General features: G+C 43.2%; 1 protein-coding gene across 2 annotated transcripts in view; it reads left to right on the top strand.

Moving 5' to 3' along the window:
• The window catches only part of LOC137163000 (probable tRNA methyltransferase 9B), an 80,841-nt gene extending 62,175 nt beyond the window's left edge, over positions 1–18,666 (top strand). Inside the window, exons 4-5 of one of the 2 annotated variants that reach the window (XM_067562981.1) lie at positions 16,852–17,740; positions 18,336–18,666. In XM_067562981.1, coding sequence (XP_067419082.1) covers positions 16,852–17,740; positions 18,336–18,654 — 1,208 coding nt within the window. In that variant the 3' untranslated portion in view covers positions 18,655–18,666. Of the gene's footprint in view, positions 1–16,851 lie in introns of both variants that reach the window. The other variant, XM_067562982.1, reaches the window with a different exon arrangement.
• The last annotated feature ends 2,664 nt before the right edge of the window (positions 18,667–21,330 follow it).

The raw sequence follows: 21,330 nt of genomic DNA, 5'->3' as shown, positions 1-21,330 counted from the left end.
TCCCAAGTGCAGGACAACGTGACCCTCACTTGCTCTCTGTGCTGCAGGTTGGGGCTACTCGTAAATGAACAGAAGTCCACACTAACCCCAGTGCAACGCATAAAATTCATTGGGGCCACCGTGGACGCTTCCCAGGCCAGAGTCTTCCTGCCTCAGCCACGTTTCGAGGCAATGGTCTCTATCATCTCCCAGCTGCACCAGTGCCCCATGACAACAGCCAGGCACTGCCTACAGCTGTTAGGCCACATGGCAGCCTATACGTACGTAGTGAGACTAGCTCGCCTGAGGCTCAGACCGCTTCAGGCATTGTATATGTGCCAAGCAGACACCTATTGGACCTGGTGGTCACAGTTCCCCCGCCCGTCTTAGCCTCCCTAAACTAGTGGCAGGGCAGAGATGAAGGGCATTCCGTTCAGGGAACCGGTCCCATCGGTCACCCTAATTTCCGACGCTTCGGACTTAGGATGGAGAGCCGACATCAGTGCCAACCTAGGCACTCAGGGGCTCTGGTCGGGGGAAGAGAGGCTCCTGCACATCAATGTGAAGGAGCTGAGGGCCATTTTCCTAGTGTGCAGGGTGTTCCTCCGATTCCTGACAAGCAGAATGGTGCAGGTGCTGACGACAACACCACAGCCATGTTTTACATAAACAGGTGGCGGGGGGGTGCGCTCCTCAGCCCTCTGTGAGGAAGCTATCCATCTGTGGGACCTTGCTGTGAGGCACTGTTTCCACCTGATGGCCTCTCACCTCCCAGGAGTGAGGAACGACGAGTCGGATTGCCTCAGCAGGACGTTTCTACCCTGCCACGACTGGTTTCTACACCCACAGGTGGCGGCCACGATCTTCCGGAAGTGGGTAGTTCCCCAACTGGACCTGTTCGCGTTGGCCCGGAACACAGTGTCCGAGGTTCTGCTCGCTCCAGGGTCATGAGACCGAGTCGATTTCCGATGCATTTCTCATCGACTGGACGGGCACCCTTATGTACGTGTTCCCACCCATTCTGCTCCTGCCCAAGGCCCTGCTGAAAATAAAGAGGGACAGATACTCATAGCTCCAGCCTGGCCAAGACAGCACTGGTTCAGCATGCTGCTGGACCTTTCGATCACCCCACCCCTGGAGCTCCTGAGCCAGCACGACGTTCTATGCCAGGACCATGGTCGCCTGTTGCACCCGGATCTGGACTCCCTATACCTCACAGTGTGGAGGCGGTGTGGCTGACGGAGGGAGAGAGACCCTGCTCCGTGCAGGTGCAGCAAGCCCTGCTTGGCAGCAGGAAGCCTTCTACATAGGTTGTGTATCGGGTGGAGTCCCAGGGTATTCCACCCAGTCTCTTGTCTATACAGGCGATCCTGGAGTACTTGCTCCAACTAAAGCTCCAGGTTCACCTGGCAGCCATTTTGGCCTTCCATCATCCACTAGAGGGGAGATTGCTGTTCTCCCATCCCATGTCGGTCAGGTTCCTTAAGGGGGTGGAGAGGCTTTATCCGCAGGTCCGTGACCCGGTGCCTCCCTGGGATCTCAACCTGGTCCTCTCGAGACTCCCGGGGTCCCCCTTTGAACTCATGGCTTCATACCCTCTGCTCATCCTTTCATGAAAGGTAGCCCTCCTGGTGGCCATTACCTCAGCTAGGAGGTTCTCCGAGATTAGGGTCTTGACCTTGGAGCCCCCTTATGCAGTATTCTATAAGGATAAGGTGCAATTGAGGCCACACCCAGCCTTCCTGCCCAAGGTGATTTCCCAGTTTCATTGTAATCAACATATTTTTCTCCCCATGTTTTTTCCCAAACTGCATGGTTCAGAGGAGGAGAGGAGATGGCATTCGCTGGATGTGAGACAAGCCCTGGCCTTCTACATCGAACGTACAATGCCGTTCCGGAAATCAACCCAGCTCTTCGTCGCAGTGGCTGACCGGATGAAAGGCTCACCTGTATCCACCCAGCGCATCTCCTCGTCGATTACATCATGCATCAAGTTCTGCTACAAGCAGATGAGGGTGTCGCTTTTGGGAACCATCACAGCGCACTCAACCAGAGCTCAAGCCTCATCTACAGCCTTCCTGGAAAGAGTGCCCCTGCAGGACATCTGCAAAGCTGCCACCTGGTCATCGGTGCATACCTTCACGTCCCACTACGCCATCGTCCAGCAGGCGAGAGAGGACGCGGGATTTGGCAGAGCGGTGCTGGGAGCAGCTCACCAATAACTCTGACCCACCTCCAAAGGTATTGCTTGTTAGTCACCTATAGTAGAATGGACATGAGCAAGCACTTGAAGAAGAAAACAAGGTTATTTACCAGTAACTGCTGTTCTTCAAGATGTGTTGCTCATGTCCATTCCACAACTCACCCCCTGTCCACCCTGCTGGAGTTGGCAGAAAGAAGGGACTGAGGGGGTGTAGGGCCGGCAGCGCCTCATATACATTGCGTATATATTGCATGTGCGCGGGGCTCCAGGGGGCACTGAAGCTGGCCCTAAGGGATCTGCCAAGGGGAAAAAGGTTCCGGGTAACTGTGCAAGGAGGCGTGAACACACCTATAGTGGAATGGAGATGAGCAACACATCTCGAAGAACATCAGTTACTGGTAAGTAACCTTGTTTTTCTTTCTGTTAATGCCTTCATTGTTCCCTATGGCATTCATGGGGATTCTTGTCTGAAGGGCAAGATTCGGATCTCTGTTACGTTGGTGTAAATCCAGAATTAACTCCAGTAAAACCTAACAGATAAACCTGTATAACAGTATGTACAATGTATAGTATTATACAGAAACCAGTGACAAATACAGTACAAGGTAGCGAGAGTCCTGTGGCACCTTAAATACTAACAAATTTATTTGGGCATAAGCTTTCTTTGGCAGAAACCCACTTCGCTGGATGCACTTTGTGGTCTTCTGCCCATGAAAGCTTATGCCCAAATAAATTTGTTAGTCTTTAAGGTGCCACAGGACTCTTGCTGTTTTGCTAAAAACAGACTAGCATGGCTACCCCTCTGGAACAGTACAAGGTGTTGTAGGTGATCCTAAAAACAGCCTTTACACTTCTTTCTTTTCTTTTTTTTATTCACAATACACTCATGCCTCACTTCAAACCTTGATAAAAAAAAACTTTACTAAACCAGAATGGCAGTGTGGTAGACATTGCACAGTTATAAATGATTGTGCAAGGCAGAGGAGAATAAGGCCCACTCTCTCTATTTAGAGACTGTTCTATTACATAACATCATTTCTCTCTTATTATTGTTGTTAGCAATCATAATGCTTAAATTTTATATGCCCCAATCCTGCACACACTTAAGCATGTGCATAACTTTACTCTAATGTCCTGTCTCTCTCTTCTCTCGATGATGACATAGTCATTGAGATGCCAGTGCTTGGAGCGTGGATGCATCCAAGACATCTTGTTATGGTTTGACAGGTGGAAGACTGTATTGGTGATGAGTAGGTCCTGTTCAGCACATTTCCTCAGCAGGAGGAGCCTATTGCTGTTGCATTTCTCGAGGCCACTTCTTCCTATCACACCTGGCCAGGCCTGGTAATCTGTGCCAACTCTAGCATTGAGGTCACCAAGGATGATGAGTTTGTCTGCCTTCAGCACTTCTGCCATAAGGGACCCTTGGTCTTCATAAAATTTGTCCTTGACAGCATCTGGGTTGGTCATGATGAGTGCATAGGCACTGATGATAGTTGTACATCTTTTCCCAAATAATGGGAGTCTCATTAACATGCGTTTATCATTCACATCCTTTGGGAAATTTGTAAACTTGCTGACTAGCTGTGTTAGGCACTAAATAAACACATACAAAGATATGGTCCCTGCCCCACAGATATTACAGCCTTATTGGAAACAATATGTAATAAATGAATGTACAGATCAAAGAAGTAAAGATGGTAGAGAAATGGAGCGGATGAAAGTAATGTCAATAAGATCATGTGGTTATAAAAATTGGCAGTGAATGCAGCTTGATTGTTCTTAGTGCTACCAAATCATATGAAGGGTGTATTTTGATTTATTTTAAAAATAAAAAAATAAAATCAGCTATCCTTAAACCAGCAATTCTTCTTCGAGTGCTTGCTCATGTCCATTCCACGCTGGGTGTGTGCACATGCCACATGCACTGGTGCCGGAATACTTTTTCCCTCAGTGGTATCCCTAGGGCTGGCTCTGGTGCCCTCTGCAGTTGTGCTCAAATGTGCCGGTATATAGGGCGCCGCCAGGCCCCCCCACCCCAGTTCCTTCTTACCGCCTGTGACGGTGCTGGGACATCCTTGCCTCAGCATGCAACTCCCCAGTAGTTTTTCTACCTACGTATTGTATATAGTTCTTCTGTTGGTTTGAAGTTGATCACTTTTGTTTTTAGTGAATTTTGGTAGTTTAACTGACTTTTAGTAGTTTAAGAATTGTCCATTTATCTGGGATAGCCAGGAAGTTGGGGCAAGGCCCTGCTCCCCAGGCTTCAAGCCTTGCGAAAGTTGCAAGAAGCCGATGCCCATGACTGATCCTCACCAGAGCTGTCTCAAGTGTCTGGGTGAGGAGCATGCGAAAGAAAAGTGCAAGATTTGTAGGAGTTTCAAACCCCGCACCAAGAAGGACCGCGATATTAGATTAAGGGCCCTTCTAATGGATTTGGCAGTTAGACCAATGTCCGACCCCGGTCGATCGGACTTGTCACCGAGCACAGCTGTGACATGAAAAAGCACCCCTCCACCCCCCGTATCTGTGTCAGCACCGGGTTCATCCCGGCATCAGTCCCCATCACTACTTCCAAAAAAACAGCACAGGAACCCTCAGTGACAGGGGACTTTCCTCGCCCCAGCGGAGCAAGTCGGGAGCAAGAACAATGTGGGCCGTTCATCTTCCTCACAGTCTGGAGCAGTGGTTACCTCACCCCCTAGAGCTCCCAGCCCGCCTCAGGCCCCTCCGCCAGCACTGGGCAACGGAAGGAGGCCTCGCACCTGGTAGTCCATTCATGCCTGAGGTTTTCCAGTCAGCTATGGATTTGCTGTCTCTCCCAGTGCTGCCCACCCCTTGGGAGGACAAACCCTCTGAGAAACTGCACAAGGCTGGTTGGCCAGAGGCAGCTCAAGGAGAAAATCCTCAGTGGGGCCCCATCATAATATCAGTGCCACTGCACGGCTCATCGCCACCACAGCACCTGCTGATGCCTCACCACCGGTCACCAACAGCACCGCAATCCTTACGGCGCAGCAGCCAACAGAGCTTGGGGGGTAGCTCGCCAGCAACATGGCATGGCTCAACGGAGTGTCAGCACAGGACAGCAGACTCCTGGCACCGATCCCTGATGTCGAGGTCACATTTAAGAGATTGAGAGCCTGGGTGTCCACAGCATTGGCCATTGGGGAGTCTCAGGCCCATTCACCGGTACCCCAGTACCGCTCCCTGCAATGGGACATTGCTCCAGGCGCTGTAAGGAACTGGAAGCGAGGACGGCACTGCTGTGGCTGTCCTCTTCTGAATCAGACCTAGAGGAAGGTCCTTCTCATGGGACTCACAGGTGCTCAGCTACAGTGACGGGTTTCCATCCTGCTGTCCCACCAGGCAGCTGGCCAACCATGCAGTGGCCAGGCCCCTGGCAATTTGGAATCCGTGGGGGTTCCCCGCAGTCTCCTGTTCCTGTCACTGGTCGGTCTCGGGGGGGCCTCAGAGCATCACTCCCTTACAACATCGTGACCTCCCCCAGATTCTGATGATGACCTAGCCCAGATTGAGGGGACAGCCAGGTCCCTGAAGGGAAAGCATGTGAAGGCAGCCTGCACCTGACAGCATGGATGCTGCATGGTTGAACCAAGAAGAAAGATCTTGCTCCACCCAAGTTTAGAAGGTCCTGCTGGAGAGTACGAAACCTTCTACTAGGGCCACTTACCTGGCAAAATGGAGACAGTTCTCCACCTGGGCACGGGATCGTGAGCTGTCCCCATCTCAGGCCCTGTTACCAGCTGTCCTGGGTTACTTACTTGACCTGAAGCAGCAAGGTCTGGTGCTGTCGTCTGTCAAGGTGCACTTAGCAGCAATCTTGGCTTTGCATGAACAGGTCCAGGGCAGTCTGGTCTTCTCCCGTGAAATAACGACTTGATTCTTAAAGGGCCTAGAAAAGCTCTTCCCGCATGTTAGAGACTCAGTTCCCCCACTGGACCTTAACTTGGCCCTCTCCAAACTTATGGGGCCACCATTAGAGCTCATGGCCTTCTGCTCCCTCCTTCACTTATCCTGGAAGGTTGCATTTCTGGTGACAGTTACGTCAGCAAGACGAGTCTCAGAGATCAAGGTTCTGACCTCAGAGCCTCCCTACATGGTATTTTACAAGGATAAGGTCCAGTTGAGACCCCATCAGGCATTCCTGCCTAAGACTGTATCGCAGTTCCATGTCAACCAAGACATTTTTCTTCCAGTATTCTTTCCCAAGCCTCATGGCTCTCAAGAGGAGCAACGCCTACACACTCTTGACATCAGACGAGCATTGGCCTTTTATCTAGAAAGGACCAAACCTTTCAGGAAATCAACTCACCTCTTTCTGGTGGTGGCCAATCGCAAGAAAGGCCAACCAGTGTCATCTCAAAGAATTTCATCTTGGATCACCTCCTGTATTCATGCGTGTTATGAGCAGCTAAGGATGCACCCCCAACTTCTGACAGCGCATTCAACAAGAGCTCAGGCCTTCTTAGTGGCCTTTTTGGCTCAAGTGCCAATCAATACAGGATACCTGTAAGACCACAACTTGGTCTTCTATACACACCTTCACGTCTCACTATGCCTTTGTACAGCAGGCACAAGATGATGCATGTTTTCGCAGAGCGGTCTTGCAAATGGCAGTCCATGAACTCCTGGCCAACCTATAGAGACGCTGCTAGCTAATCACCTAGCAGGGAATGGATGTGAGCAAGCACTGGAAGAAGAAAAGACAGTTACTAAACTTCTGTAACCGCTATTCTTTGAGATGTGCTGCTCATGTCTATTCCACAACCTGCCGTCTTTTCCCCGCTGTTGGCGTTCAAGCAAGAAGGAACTGAGAGGGAGGGGGCCCAGAGGCACCCTATATACTGGCACATTCGAGTGCCACTGCAGAGGGCACCAGAGCTGGCCCTGTGGATACCACTGAGGAAAAACGTTCTCTGGCATTGGTGCTTGTGGTGCGCGCACACATCTAATGTGGAATGGACATGAGCAACACATCTCGAAGAATTAACAGAAGGTTAGTAACTGTCTTATCCTCTGAGACAGAGAAAATCCAAGATGGTGGTTACAGTGTGTGGCGGGACTGGCAGACATCCTTGCAGTTTGTTGCAGAGGACTGACATCATTGTGTCAGTGGAATTCTTGCTAAATGTTATGGGCCTGGTTCTTATCTCACTTACACTACAGTAAGCCAAGAGTAACTCCACTGAACTTTGTTCCAGTGTCCCTGGCATTGATAAATGTTTGAAAAGAGGTAAGCTGTAGTGGATTTATGAAGCAAATTGTAAGTTTACTTCTATTGGGTATTACACAGGCAGCTTTACCTGACCACACTATTAACTAGATTTGCTACGCCCTGCCTTCCCCTAGGAAGTTGCATCACATGAGGAACAACCGTATCTCTCAGGTTCCCTATACTATTACAAGTTAGAGTATTGTAAAACGGTGTGAGACCAGAATCAGGTCTTGAGTTTTTCCGTGTTTCCATTGGGCTGTCAGTGGCCTGATAAGCTTTTTTTCAATTTAATTATTCATTTTAGATTGTAATTGGTCATCAGTGGAATTATTACTGCTGTCATGTTGACAATACAGCTTTGTTTCAAATATTAGCCGCGTGCACTTAACAATCTGTTACCTGGTTACTAGGGCTTGGCCATCTGTTCCATGTCATTAAACTAAGTGACAGCTTGTGACTGACTGAGCAACTTGTAAATATGACTGTTGTCCTCCAATCTCTCCTGTGCAGAACAACACAGCTATGGCTTTAAGGAAACAGTTCTCAGGTTTAAACAACTTTCACAAGATTTCTTCTCAAGTTCATACCATTAGTTTCATAGCTCTAAGAAAGCCAGAGCACAAATTTTCATTGTATAACTCAATAAAATCGCTGCCCTGCTGCATAAGATCCTAACTTAAGACAGCTGTAGTCTTTACTCAGGCAAAATTCCCATTGATATCGATAGGAGCTTTATCTGAGAAAGGGTGGTGACACTAGCCTGGGCTATGTTAACTGGAAGAAGAGGCAAAGGCAAACTAAGACAAAAAGGATGATTTTAAATTTTTAGAACTTTATAAGGAAAACCCCCAAATTGTACCAGGAACATAAATAACAGAACATTACCAATGACTTACTACTTATAATAATAAATATAGGTTACCAACACATTAACTTTTGTGAGCTTATACATGCTGTGCAGTTAGTACCAAATGCATTGTTATTAACGAGAGATTGGGTCAGAGAAGGATCAGCTTTTCCTCTCCTTGGCTGTAAGTTCAGCCGTCCTGTTCCTTTGCTTCTCTTCAGCTTGAAGCGCTCTTTAGATTTGATGTTCTGTGGCAGGTACCTCTTTTCACCGAGTTTATCCACAAGTCGGGTTTCTTCATCTAGTGGGCCCTCACTTGTCCATTATGCACCTTTGAACTGTATTCTGTCAATAGAGGTTCAAACAGTCATTCTCTCTGTTCATACACTTTAGGTCCTTTGTGGGTGGGTTTCTTGTTTACTGCTTCCAGGACCTGTTTTTATCTGACACAGCTTTTTGATCTATTTGCTTTTTCACCAATTATATTTCCTTTCAGTTATTTTCTCTTGATACCCTTTCTGGTACATCTGTAGATTTTATTTCCCTTTACTTCCCTTCTCTAACAATGTCTGTTCACATACCCAGGTCTATTTTTGTTTCTGCTTCTTGTGACCTGAAACCTTTCCTATTTGCCTTCTTTCCTCCTCCTCGCTTCCCAGTCCCCTACTTTTATTCTCCTGTTCTTCTTTTATTTTATCACCTGACCTCCTACCCAGGCTCCGGTTCATCTGTCAACTCCCATCTCAATTCTTCTTCCCTAACAGCTTTTTTTTTTTTTTTTTTAAAAGCTGCCCCTTGAGCTGGATTCCAGCCCCCCTCCTCAGTCCAAGCTGCCCTCTCATTGGCTGTCTCTTGCCCCAGGAAAGTATTCTGTACTGCTGCATCGCAGGTGGTAGTGCCAGAGTGAGGGGCTGAAGGGTTGCACCCTACATGGAGACTGTGGTGTATGACATCAGAGTTCTTGCTTCCCCTTTCCTCCCTCACCTTATGCTCCATTTAAAATCCCAGCTCCCTCCTCAGGTCTACCAGTGAGCAGCTCAGATTGCTCTCCAGTAACCACATCTCCCTTATCCAGCTGATAGAGCAACACTGAAAGGGAGCCATAACTGGTTGTTAGATATGTATGCTAAACCACCTGTTCCACCTTGTATTTAGCAGTGACACTGAGTAAGTTTCCCAGACTTGAGGAAAAGCTCTGTGTAAGCTTGAAGGCTTGTCTCTCTCTTTAACAGAAATTGGTCCAATAAAATAAATTACTTCACCTACCTTTTGTCTCTAATATCCTGGGACCAACACAACTATAACAACACTGTCTCCGGGAATGTCATTCCAGGCTCACAGTGGAAGCTTCCTTTGTTAAAGAAAACCAATTTAATATGAAGAAAAGACTGAAGGAAGGGAGGTGTACGTTTGTAATGCATTTACCATTTGAATGCTGAAGTTGCCGCAGTGGGACCATTCCTGCAGACTGGCAGAGGCAAAATTTCAATTGATCTCAGTGTAAATTTAGGCTGAATAAAGATTGTGGGATCAAACTCAGTGTAGGTTCTTTGAGGATAGAAGAAAGTAAAGAGCGAAATAAAAGGCTCCATGAGGACTCTTTTCCCTTATTTTATTTTATTTTTAAACTCAACTTGTTGATATTTTACAGCAGTTATCCCCACCTCCTGAAACCAGTCTCTTGGTGATGCTGATTGCACCCCTTTATGATTGTGCTTAACTTGAAACACATCAGTAATCCCACTGTAGCCATTGGGACTATCCAGATTCTTAAAGTTAGGCAGATGACAAAGTACCTTGCTGAGTCAGGGCTTTAATAAACTGACAGTTCTTTATATTAAGGTTGCATTCACATGTGCTATGCGCTGTCCACAAATATTGGAAAAAATCTAAGGTGGCAGGAATTTCATCATCTAAGGAATTTGTAAATGTGTATGTTGTGGGGGACAAAAAGTAGTCCATGGGAAAATAATTAATTTATCCAATAAATTCTTTGTGGTAATTCATTGGCATTTTAGCATATTTTCCCTTGATATTCTCTTAATACCATTGTAAGGAGGAGAATAAAATTGCATTTTACTTGGAGTCATACATTCTATGTCTGTTCTGAGTGTTCCTATTACTGGACTGTCAAAGATAAAGTGACATCTAAAGTGTATATACAGTATATAAAAAAGAGATTGAGATTCTGTGATCCTTAAATACTTTTCAAATGTCTCTAAAGGGATTTAACTTTAGTATAAAAATTTGACAAAGTAATTTCAGAATACACCATTTTCCTTGAGGTTTTACAGGCTTTAATTGAATCAGTGACCTAAAATACTCATTTTAAAAATTACCTCTTAAAAAAAAATTCAAAGTTGTTGATGCTTTCTATTTTGTTCCTTTGAAGACAGCTGAATGGGATAAAATTGTATCATACATTGTCTGCTTGTTCTAAATAATCCCTTTTAGTAGGATTAGTCACAGTATTAAATTAACAGAAGAAGCAATTAATTATATTCTTATGAAATGAATGAAAATCTTTGAAATGCTCTTCTTCCCCCACCCCTGCATTTCAGATCAGAATTACATTATGCATTTTTCATATGTCTGAAATCTTTTTAGTCTTCAATTTAAATGAAAGTGCTGGGAACGAACAGTGCAGAGTACAAAATTAATTTGGAATGACTTTTAGATCTGCTGGGGAGGATTGATATCTGGCTGAAATTAAAAGGAATGTTTAATTTAGAACAACTGTTTGTCTGCAAACTAAGGTGCTGGTCCTGCAAACAGTTGTGCTAATGCAGATCCCTGTCCCTCTGTTGAATCCAGTTGAAATCAATTAATTTTCTATTTGGCCATAGATACGTTGCAATATACACTACTTCAATGAGACTTTCCATAGGTGCAGGCGTTCACACAAGTGCAACTGTTTGCAGGATCAGGACCTAAGTCAGGACACAATACCTTGATCCACAGGTGACCATAACCAAAAAGTTAGGAAACTTTAGCTCATCTAGATCAAATAGTTGTGGCCTGGATCCGCAAAGGTGCTTAGATGCCTAAGTCCCAGTTCCACAGTAATCTACAAAACTTCTGCTCAGCTGGTGCCTCTAACCCTGTAGATGCCAAAACTCACGCAGTGCATAAAGTTTTTGCAGTAAAAATTCCCACAGTGCCTATATTCCTGCCTTTGAGTATGTGCACTGCTGCTTTCCTCTAGCCATCCAGCAACCCATCTCCTGCCTAAGCACCAGAGCAATCCGTGAACCAAGGGACAGGGTCCCCACATGGGGAGGAAAAATGGTACACTTTACTGGGGCTTGGGGGGCCCAGCCCAGGCTGCAACCCCCATTGGTATGTGGGTGGGAGAGGGCCCATGTTACAAGTTTGTACTGGGCCCAAAAAAATTATGCTTGGGCCCTGCCAGGGGAGGACAGGTGCTCCTCGACCTATCTTGCATAAGACGTCTGATCTGGTAGGCGTGCTCATAGGCTGCCTCACTTCACACAAAATAGTTGGGGCAGGGGACGATCTCCCTTAGAATCGTTGTCACAATGGTTAGGGTACTCACCGGGGATATGGGAGACTCCCTACTTCAGGCCCACCCCTCCACCCCCAAATGAAGGGCAGGGATTTGAAGAGGAATCTGCTACCTCTCAGGTAAGTGCCCTAGCCACTGGACTATGGGATGTTCTAATGTGGGCCTCCCTCAGATCTGCTGTTGAAGTAGTTCCATATTAATTAAATAATTGAATGAATAAGTATTAATTGTGCCAGGGAAAGAGGGAGATTCACTCTGTGTCTGATGGTTAAAGCACTTGCCTGAAAGGTAGCAGATCCCTCTTCAAATCCCTTCTCCTCATCAAGCAAAGGGATGACTTGAACCCATGCTTGTTCATAAGCTAGCTGAGTTCCCTAAGCGCTGGACTAAAGGTTATTATGAGGGAGAGCAGCCTTCCCTATGTATTGTCTGGTGTTAGGCAGGCTTGAAAGACTTCCCCTGCCACACACACTGGGGTTCTCCAGCCAGTAGGAGCAGAATCAGCTAAAGCAGGGTCCTTGGGACATGTGGAGAGCTTTCCACAGTGTAGACTGAATTTTCTCTGCCCAGTGCTGATAGGCTGCTTGCTCCAACCCTCTCCCCTCCTTCTTTCTCCCTTTCCCTCCCAGTCTCTTCACCTCAGATTCTGTCTGCCACCTTCTTCTCCATCCCTCTCCTTCCCTTTTCTTTCCATTTAACATAACCTCCCCTTTCCTCTACACCACAAAATTGTGGAACTAACATGACGTTTGCTGCCATCACATTGTTCACTCAGCTTGTGTGTTTTACCCCTTTCCCCACCATGTGCCTGTCTTGTAGATAGATACTGTAAACTCTTTGGGGAAGGGACCATCTACTATTCTGTGTATGGACAGTGTCTAGTACAATGAGGCATCACTCTTCGAGTTGGCCCCAAAACACTGCTGTAATAAACATATTATATAATAAATAAACTCATGACTCCATGATCCGACGGGGTAGAGGCCTTAACCAGCTGAGGTGCAGAATTTCCTTTAACTATATTACCAGTAGAGAGGCTATCAAACACAGGTGTGCAGTTCTGATTTTTTCTTGTAGAGAAGAGTGACATATATATATATATGTACTAGTCAATTCCTCATTATACTTACGAATTCTTCATCCATCATTGATGTGCAGCGACTTCTGAAATGGATTAGAGCAACTAAGCTAAATAAGTTTAGAACAGAAATTAAATAATACCTTCTGCAGATAAGGCTATAGGGAGAATTTCATATATAATTACCCATGTTTAAATTTGACCATGACAATTGGGACAAAATCCCTGCCTAGCAGAGAGAGACAGGGAAACTTTAATCCTTAAAATACTGGCTAATCCTAAAATGTAAAATACCTTCACAACTAGCCATTTGCTAGAGAATTTCAGGAGTAGTGCAAAGGAAGAGTGAGTGGCTGGTGGAGGAGGTGAGTAAAAACCACTGATTTATAGATTCTAGGGCTGGAGGGAACCACTGTGATCATCTAGTCTGGTGTCATGCATAGCACAAGGCATCCAACTTCCCCAGAATAATTCCTTTTGAACTAGAGAGTCTCTCTTTTTTTTTTAAATCTCCCAGTAATCAGGCACTTTGCTAGCAGGCTTGTCCCCATCTCTTGCCAGGAACAGGAGGAGTCCAGTGACAGCAGAATAAACCATGGTGGGGAGAAGCTGGCACAAGCATAAAAACATCACAATTGCTAGTTTAGACCAGACCACTGGTCCAGCTAGTCCAGTATCCTGATCATGAGTGGGCAGTATCAAGTGCTTCGTGGAAAGATGCAAGAAATCCCAGCGTAGGCAGTTACAGAATAAGGGGATTTGAATAGAAAGTTTCTTCCTAAGCCACAGTGACTAGAGGTTGGCTTATGCCCTGATACATGAGTTTGGATCAGTTTCAAAACTCTTCGCTTTTGTCTTTTTAGCTGTTTTTGTAACACTGGATGCAACTTTGTACAGTTCTGTGACACTCTTTGAAGGTGCATGCAGAGGCAGATGAGTGATGACACCCATGAGTGATGACACTGACTGGGAAGGAGGGCTCTTTTGCAGTGCTTATGGGGAAAGAGGCTACATTGAGCAGCTGAGAGGGAGTGGAAGGAAGAGAGAGGAGGGATTGCTTCAAGAAGGGATACAGAGGAGGAGAGATGCAACAGCAGAGTTAACTCAATCCCTTCCCTCACCATAGCACCCTGAAAATGAGCATGTATTTGAATGGTTGATGACCACAAGTGGTTGAGGACTTAAATTTAGCTTCCCTCTATAAAGATTTGAATGTGTAAACAAAAAGCTAAATGAATTTTCCCATAAGCAGCTTGCTTTAGGTGACTGGGCATGTGTTCTAATTGTGATTCCTGACAAGTGTAGCTTTGGTTAAAAAGAAAAATGCTCAGTAGGTCTCGTGAGGATCTGAGATTTAAGTGCAACTTGATGTTATCCAAGGAAAACACTTTCTTTTTGCTTCCGCAGGTTATGCCTTTTTAAATGTAATGCTTCACTCAGGGAATTTGAAATTTACTCCTCATTTCCACACACACATTTATTGTACCACACTAAACTTTTGCTAAGCATCTGAAGGTTTTATTAATAAACTGTAACTCTTTAAATGCTACTGGAAGCCTTTTTAATTAAAATGACCGTAATGTTTCAATGTCAGACTCTCAGCTATTGCTGAGAATTTGAGCAGTTTTGGAATTGATTTCTGTTCGTCTAGAACCAGTGAAACATGCAGGCAGAGTAGCTGAATAACCAGATGTTGAAAGAGCCTGTTTCTTTAAAGATTACCTTTTGATCTTCGCAGTGCTGCAGACGAGGTGAATTCATCATTCATTTCAGGCAGAGTGTTTCCCTATTTTAGCTTGATTCCATGCTGTTATTCTTTTAATTGTAGAAGTATCCCTTTCCTCTGAGGGAAAGAAGAACTGGTTGGACAGTGCTCTCACCCTGGCAGATTAGGATATGCTGAACATATAGATATGCTGGCAGCATTTTTGCACATACATTTCTGTAAGGGGGAGACAGTTGTTTCCAGTGAGATGTTTTATTTTCATCTGGGGGCAGGCACTGCAGCACAGTAACGAAAAGCTACTTTATCACCAAAGATTGAAGTGATAGTGCATAGAAATGAAGGCAGTCATTTGTGTAGGTATTTTCACTAAAGAAAATTTAGGGAAAAGGTTAGATAAAAATAACACATAATACCCATTGAGCAAAACCATTTCCATCCCCAGATCCATGAAAATGTGTAGTCATAGCCTGTGTTCAAGATCTTCCCCATCAATGTTCACAACCTCGGTGTTCTGTTTGATTTCCCTCTCTCTCTTCTTCTCACATCCAGACTTGCATCAAATTTGGTTGCTCTTTCTTGTACAACATCTTTAATATTAGTCCTTTCCTCTCTGTCACTACTGCTAAAATCTTTGACTGCTCCTTAGTCATATCTTGCCTTCAGTGTAACTGGTAATAGGGGGTATGAATTCCATAATCAACCAAATCTTGAAGCCCCTAATCTGTACCAGAATCTGATATTTGTCATTGTCTACCATGGAATTTCCCCAGTATAATAAAGATCAGAATCTGGCCCTCAGTGTTCAGGCAAAATGCTCTGCCAAATCATGAGCCCTACACGGGTCTTCATTGGGCAAAATTTTTATTGATTTCAAAGCCAAATCCTGAACTCAGTTCTGAGTCAAGCAAAGCTTCCCTGAGAAAAGTCTTTGGGAATTTTGCCTGAGTTTGACTTCAGAATTTGGCTCAGACAGTGACAACTATGTATTTCAACATTCTGTAAATAACTATGCACCCATAAACCGCGTGCCTCCCTTTAAAAGGGAGCCTTGTAGACATGGGAACATTTCTACTGTGCATGCTCTGTATGCAATTTTCCAATAGTCACGTCTTTGTTTAATCAAAACTAATTGGTTTCCACATTTGGCAAAGGTTCTATCCTCAGTGAGGACTATGGCCAAGTTAAGTTTCAAACCTAAGCCATTTTTTCAGCAGTCCTGTCTAAAAAAGGGACATGATAATTTGTCTGATGGGAAAGTGTATTTGTTTTTCATTTTCTCATAACTTAAATGTGGCCTAAAGGATTTTGGTCAAACCTTCTGAGAAAATCAAGCATGGAGCATTTCAGCTGCAACGGTGAATGGTTCAGAAAGTTATGAACATAAAAAACAAGATCATATAATAATAATAATTAATAGCACTTCTTATTAGTAGATCTCAAAACACTTTACCAATGAGGTAACAAAAATCTTTGCTACTGAACTACCAAGTTCTCACTATACTTCATCTATTTATAATATCATACATAATTATGTTCTTATTTTACTAAATAAAAATAGGATTGTAATTATTCAATTTATCTTTTAAACACTGTGAACTAGCAAGACTAGATGACTGGTAATTGGCTATGGACTTTTTCATTGCTACGTCAATGGTTTAAATTCACACAGGAGTAGTGGTGATAGATAATCTTTATTGTATTAGTTATTTGGTGGTTGTTCAATTACTTAAGTAAAATGAGTAGGTGATTTCAGTCCAGTTCCAATTTAACACGTGTCCATGTCTCAATAATTGGCATCCTTGTATCACTCTTATTGGAGCAAATTTATATGTAATGGATAGACCCTTATTCTCTTAGAAGTTCTCTCTTCAGACAACACTTGAGCCATGCTAGCAGGGTAAAAAAATAGGTAAGCTTGCTGTGCCATGACCAGTCTTGTACTTATTTCATGAGTAAGTATTGGTGCTAGTGTCAAGTTCCAGATTGACAGCAACTGCAACTGTGGAACTGCAGTTGCAGTTGCTGTCAATCTGGAACTTGACACTAGCACCAATACATACTTTTAAATTTTATTGTATTTATAAAATAAATAAATCTGCTGTGAATACCTTTCACATATGGAAAGGACATATGTGTAGTACATTATCCTTTCCTGGGGTTTAAGCCAACGTGTCCGATCCAGTATTCTTCCATGCTCTATCTAGTCATTAGTGACTTGAGGAATATTTATTCACCATATATGTTCTATTCCAGTGATCCACCATTTTTCAACAAAGGAGCGGCGTATACGAGCAATAAAGGAGATGGCTCGTACCTTGAGAATAGGAGGCCAGATAATGATATATGTGTGGGCAATGGAGCAAAAACGGCGAAAATTTGAAAAGCAGGATGTCTTTGTTCCTTGGAATCCTTCACCTCCTTCCTGGACCTTGGGTAATACTTGTTCATGTGGAATCCAGAAATCAATTAATCAAAAGGACAAAAGGCTGGCTTTGAACCAACACTCCACTAAGTTAGCTGGAGCTTTGAAAGCACACAGGAAAGCAAGCAGCTCATCCTTTTTGCGGGAGAAGGAAACCTCACACAACTTATTTGAAAAATCCATGAAATGGTCTCTATTTTCAAGATCACTTGATTCAGTATCAGATTTGAGTAATCAGTGGCACCAAAGAGAGCTTAGCACATTTTGCAACTGCAGCATTCAGCTGGATGAATTAAACAGAGAAAAGCTTTTTGAACAAACCAGGCAAAGTGACTTCATGGAGCATATTTCCAACTTCTCTTTACATTGCCAACAGAATTCTGAAGATAATGCTTCTGAAGTGGCTGTAGAACCAGGATCATCTATGTTATTTCATCCTGTGCCTTTCGAAAGTTGTTATTCAGAATTACGCCAGGTCACTAAGCAGCCCCCAGTGTGTGCAGCTGTAATTCATGACTGCAGCAGTGTGTGTTTACCTGATCTGGTTTCCCATCAAAAAGAACTAACTGTCAAACAGCAACTTAAAATAGATTATCACCCGAAACAGGCAGCTTTCTGCAAACCCCAGAACAGAAACTCTCTACAGGATCCAGACAATGGCTGTGCCATGGCCACACAGAACAAGCAGCAGCAAAGAAGTCCTAATGGGGCTTGTCTTAGGTACTACCACGTTTTTAAAGAAGGGGAGTTGGTTGAACTGATAAAACATCATGTTTCTGAGCTACATGTTATTCATTCATACTTTGATCATGCAAATTGGTGTGTGATTGCAGAAAAGATTCAAGTATGGAAGATCTAGGGGAAGATTTCAAAGCACGGGTGCCTGACTCCCTTTGAAAGTCAATAGGAGTTCGGTGTTTAGTGCCTTTGAAAATTACCTCCGGAGCTTTTTATCCCCCTTTTTCTTGTGCTTTGACTTTCTCGGGTTCTTTGACTTAACCTTTTTAAGAGCATTTTATAGAAACATTTCCTTCTATAATTGTAATTTCAGGTTGAATACATTTTTAAGATGTTTTTCCCTGGCTTTTTAACAATAGCTGTCAGTTTTGGTTTTTGTTGTTTTAAAATAGTTAAAATGTATTTAGAAGTTTTCCCTGTTGGGATGTTTTTATATGGATATTAAAGGCATTTATTATTCATTTATATTAATTTATTATCTTTAATGTCTTTTTTATATTTAAAATGCATTGTGCATTGGAAATTGGAGTAATATAAGGCTGATGGTGTTTGAGAAGGATTCATTATTTTTTTACAGTCTGCCTGTCATTCTATATGATACCTCAAGTCACAACAGAGAGACAGTCCTGATGAAAGAAGTACCAGCTATTTATAACCCAGAGACAATAGCCGGGGACATACTGTCAGATAGGCTTATGACAGCTCATCTGTTGCTCCCTAACTGTCACAGTCAAGAATACAATGGACTTACTCCATATATATCACAAATAAATCTTAAAGCTGTGTATTTTTGTGAGTTTGACATGTATATTCAAAACGAAAATCCTCTTCCTCTGTCACAAAAAGCTGGGAGAGGAATCAAAGGGATTCTTAATAAACCATTTAAATCACTATAATAAATGACGATAATACAGAACAATGCTTGGATGACAGCCAGGTGAATTCAAGGAAATAATATTTATCAATACTAGCAAGCAATATTAATGCTTTTAGTACTTTTTCATCCTCAAACTCTTTTACAAAGGAGGTAAGTTTCATTCTTCCTATTTTACAGATAGGGAAACTTGCCCAAACCCACGCAGCAAGTCAGTGGCAAAAAATCATCAGTTATTGTTGTCCCTAATGATCACTATTTAGGTGATTTGTATTCTTGTCCAGAGGTTTTCACTAGTTTCTTTTCTTTGGGTTCTGGAATCCCCAAACCAAAGAGTAATCCTATTTTCTGGGGAGACAGACAGTCATGTCCAATGTCTTTGATAATTCATAATGTGTCTTACTAAATTCTTAGTAGCATGATACATATCGTATTTTCAAGAGTAGTAAGGGAACTGTACAGTAATCTGAATTTTTTAATGTAATTTTACTTCAATTTGGCTGTAATATCTCTAATGAAATTTCTCTGCTTCCTGAAATAGTTTATGTAATCTGCAGAATAGTATGCTACATTTTATATTTGCAGGGAAATAGATTGGATGATCTAATTGGTCTCTTCCATCTGCAGTGTCTGTTTCTACAATGTTGGGCTTTTTCCCATGATGTTAGTACCTTTGTGCAAATGAACAAAAAATCATTATTTCCAACTACTACATTTGGTTAGCTTCAAAATATAAATACACAGTTGCATTTATTTTATATCATTGTTCCACAGTGAAAGGATTTTAATAGTTTCCCCTACTCCCCAATGTGACTTTACAATGTGTTAAGTGGCACTGATGTCATTATAGTTTACGGGCTTTCACTAATGTGCCATCCATTTTCCCATTGTTTAACAGATTGTTAACCTGCAGAAGGCTATGGATAAGTGTGTTTGTCTGGAGCAGCCAATCCCTCCCCTTGAACATTGGTATCTCCAAAGCAATCTGATGTATCATTCTCCCAACAGATGTTTAATCCTCCAAGACACCTATTGAAGTATCTCAATTTTACTTTGTTTTCCCAGTTACAAACTTACACCCTGCTGCTCCTAATAATGGTACCATCCACCCCAGCTACCAGTTATCTCCCTCCCTGCACCAAAATATGATATGCCACTGTCTGATTTCTACTACATCTAGTCCTGCTGCTGTTCCTCCTTCCCCAAACATGTGCCTAAACAGGACCCATGTGACAGATGGTATCCAACTTATCTAAAAGGAAATTTACCTTCTTTAGAAATACTGAAAGTTCTAGCAACTTTTGTTCTCTGTGTGCTTCTTAGAGAAATTAATTTCTCTATCTCGAGCTAGGGCCTACCTCCACGTGGATGGTGCTACTAAGGATGTTGATTAGTCAGACTTATAGAAGAACAAATAATTAGTTTTGGGCCAATCCTGAAAAGTGCTGAGTGTCTTCGACTCTGATGAAGCCCAGGGCGAGTTGAGGGTACTTAGTGCATCACAAATGATGCTCAGCATCTTGCATTTTGTGAATTTTGAAGGAGAGAAAATAAAAATAGCATTAACATGGACGTAAGAAAATGGATATTGTCATATAATGTTGCCTCAGATTGATACATGTTTAGAAACACTAACAAGCCAAAACTGCCATTTAAAAAGGGGTATGTTTTCTCTGATTACTATTGACAAAGCCAGGGAATCAGTTACCTCAGGGTTTACCACTTTTTCTGTGCCCACCACACAGCATTATTTGGAATCCCAAGGGCCAAGTTACATGAGCAGAAATAGGAGGTTTTGGGAAATGCTGGCCTAATATTTGGTGTTATGTTAACCATTTGTAGAAGTGCTAAGTTCTTCAAAATGGTGTTTTTTCGTGTGTGTGTCTCTTTTCATAGGATCTCATCTTTGTTTTTCTGCACTGAGTTTTAGAATCTAATTATTATTCAAATTCCCTCTTCAGTTTTTGAGACCAAAGTAGTAGAATTAAATGTGAGCAACAAATATATTGATTTATTTTGTTCACCCTGTCATCTCACAGTATTAAAGTGCTATATCAGATGAACTATGGGATTTCACTACTAAACCAAAACCTAAGGAAGAAAGAGAGAACCCAGACCTGTCCTTCTCTCCATCTGGAATAGCCCAAGGGAGTGATCATTTGTAGCCATTGAGATCCTGTTCGTACCAGGGACATTTCCCAATGTTGCTAACACCATTTCAATTCCACCAGTGCTAACAACAGTGGGGGCCCTAGCACAGGCAGACTATTAGCTGCCACTACCATTTTAATAAGTGTATCATCTAGTCATATTCAGATGGGGTCTAAGTGACACATGATTGGCAGGCAGTAGCTCCTCAGTGTTGCTAACATTGATGAAGCTGAAACAATGTTAGCAACAGTGGCCGTTTTTTCCAGGGTTTTTTTCAGGTTGGCTTTTTTTTTGTTGTTTTTTTTTTTTTAATTTTCTAGCATAGATAGAATGGATGATTGTGAAATTGCCATAATGGATTTTTGCCTTATAAGGGTAAAATTCTGCCCTCTCCTAATTGTATACCAAGTGGCAAGTAGCTAATCCCACTTGATCATATCTAAAGCTTTCTTTGCATCACTGGAGAAAACTCAAACTACAGTTTCATTCTTCTTTGGTCCTCATACCCTCTAATTTTCAAAATTGTTCTGGTATTATGTGGTAGGAA

The sequence above is a fragment of the Emydura macquarii genome, unplaced genomic scaffold, assembly GCF_026122565.2.
Source record: "Emydura macquarii macquarii isolate MOO-44397 ecotype Brisbane River unplaced genomic scaffold, CSIRO-AGI_Emac_v2 contig_2473, whole genome shotgun sequence".
NCBI classification, from domain to species: Eukaryota; Metazoa; Chordata; order Testudines; family Chelidae; genus Emydura; species Emydura macquarii.
The sequence above is the reverse complement of the archived record's forward strand: the minus strand, read 5'-3'. Positions and strand labels throughout refer to the sequence as shown.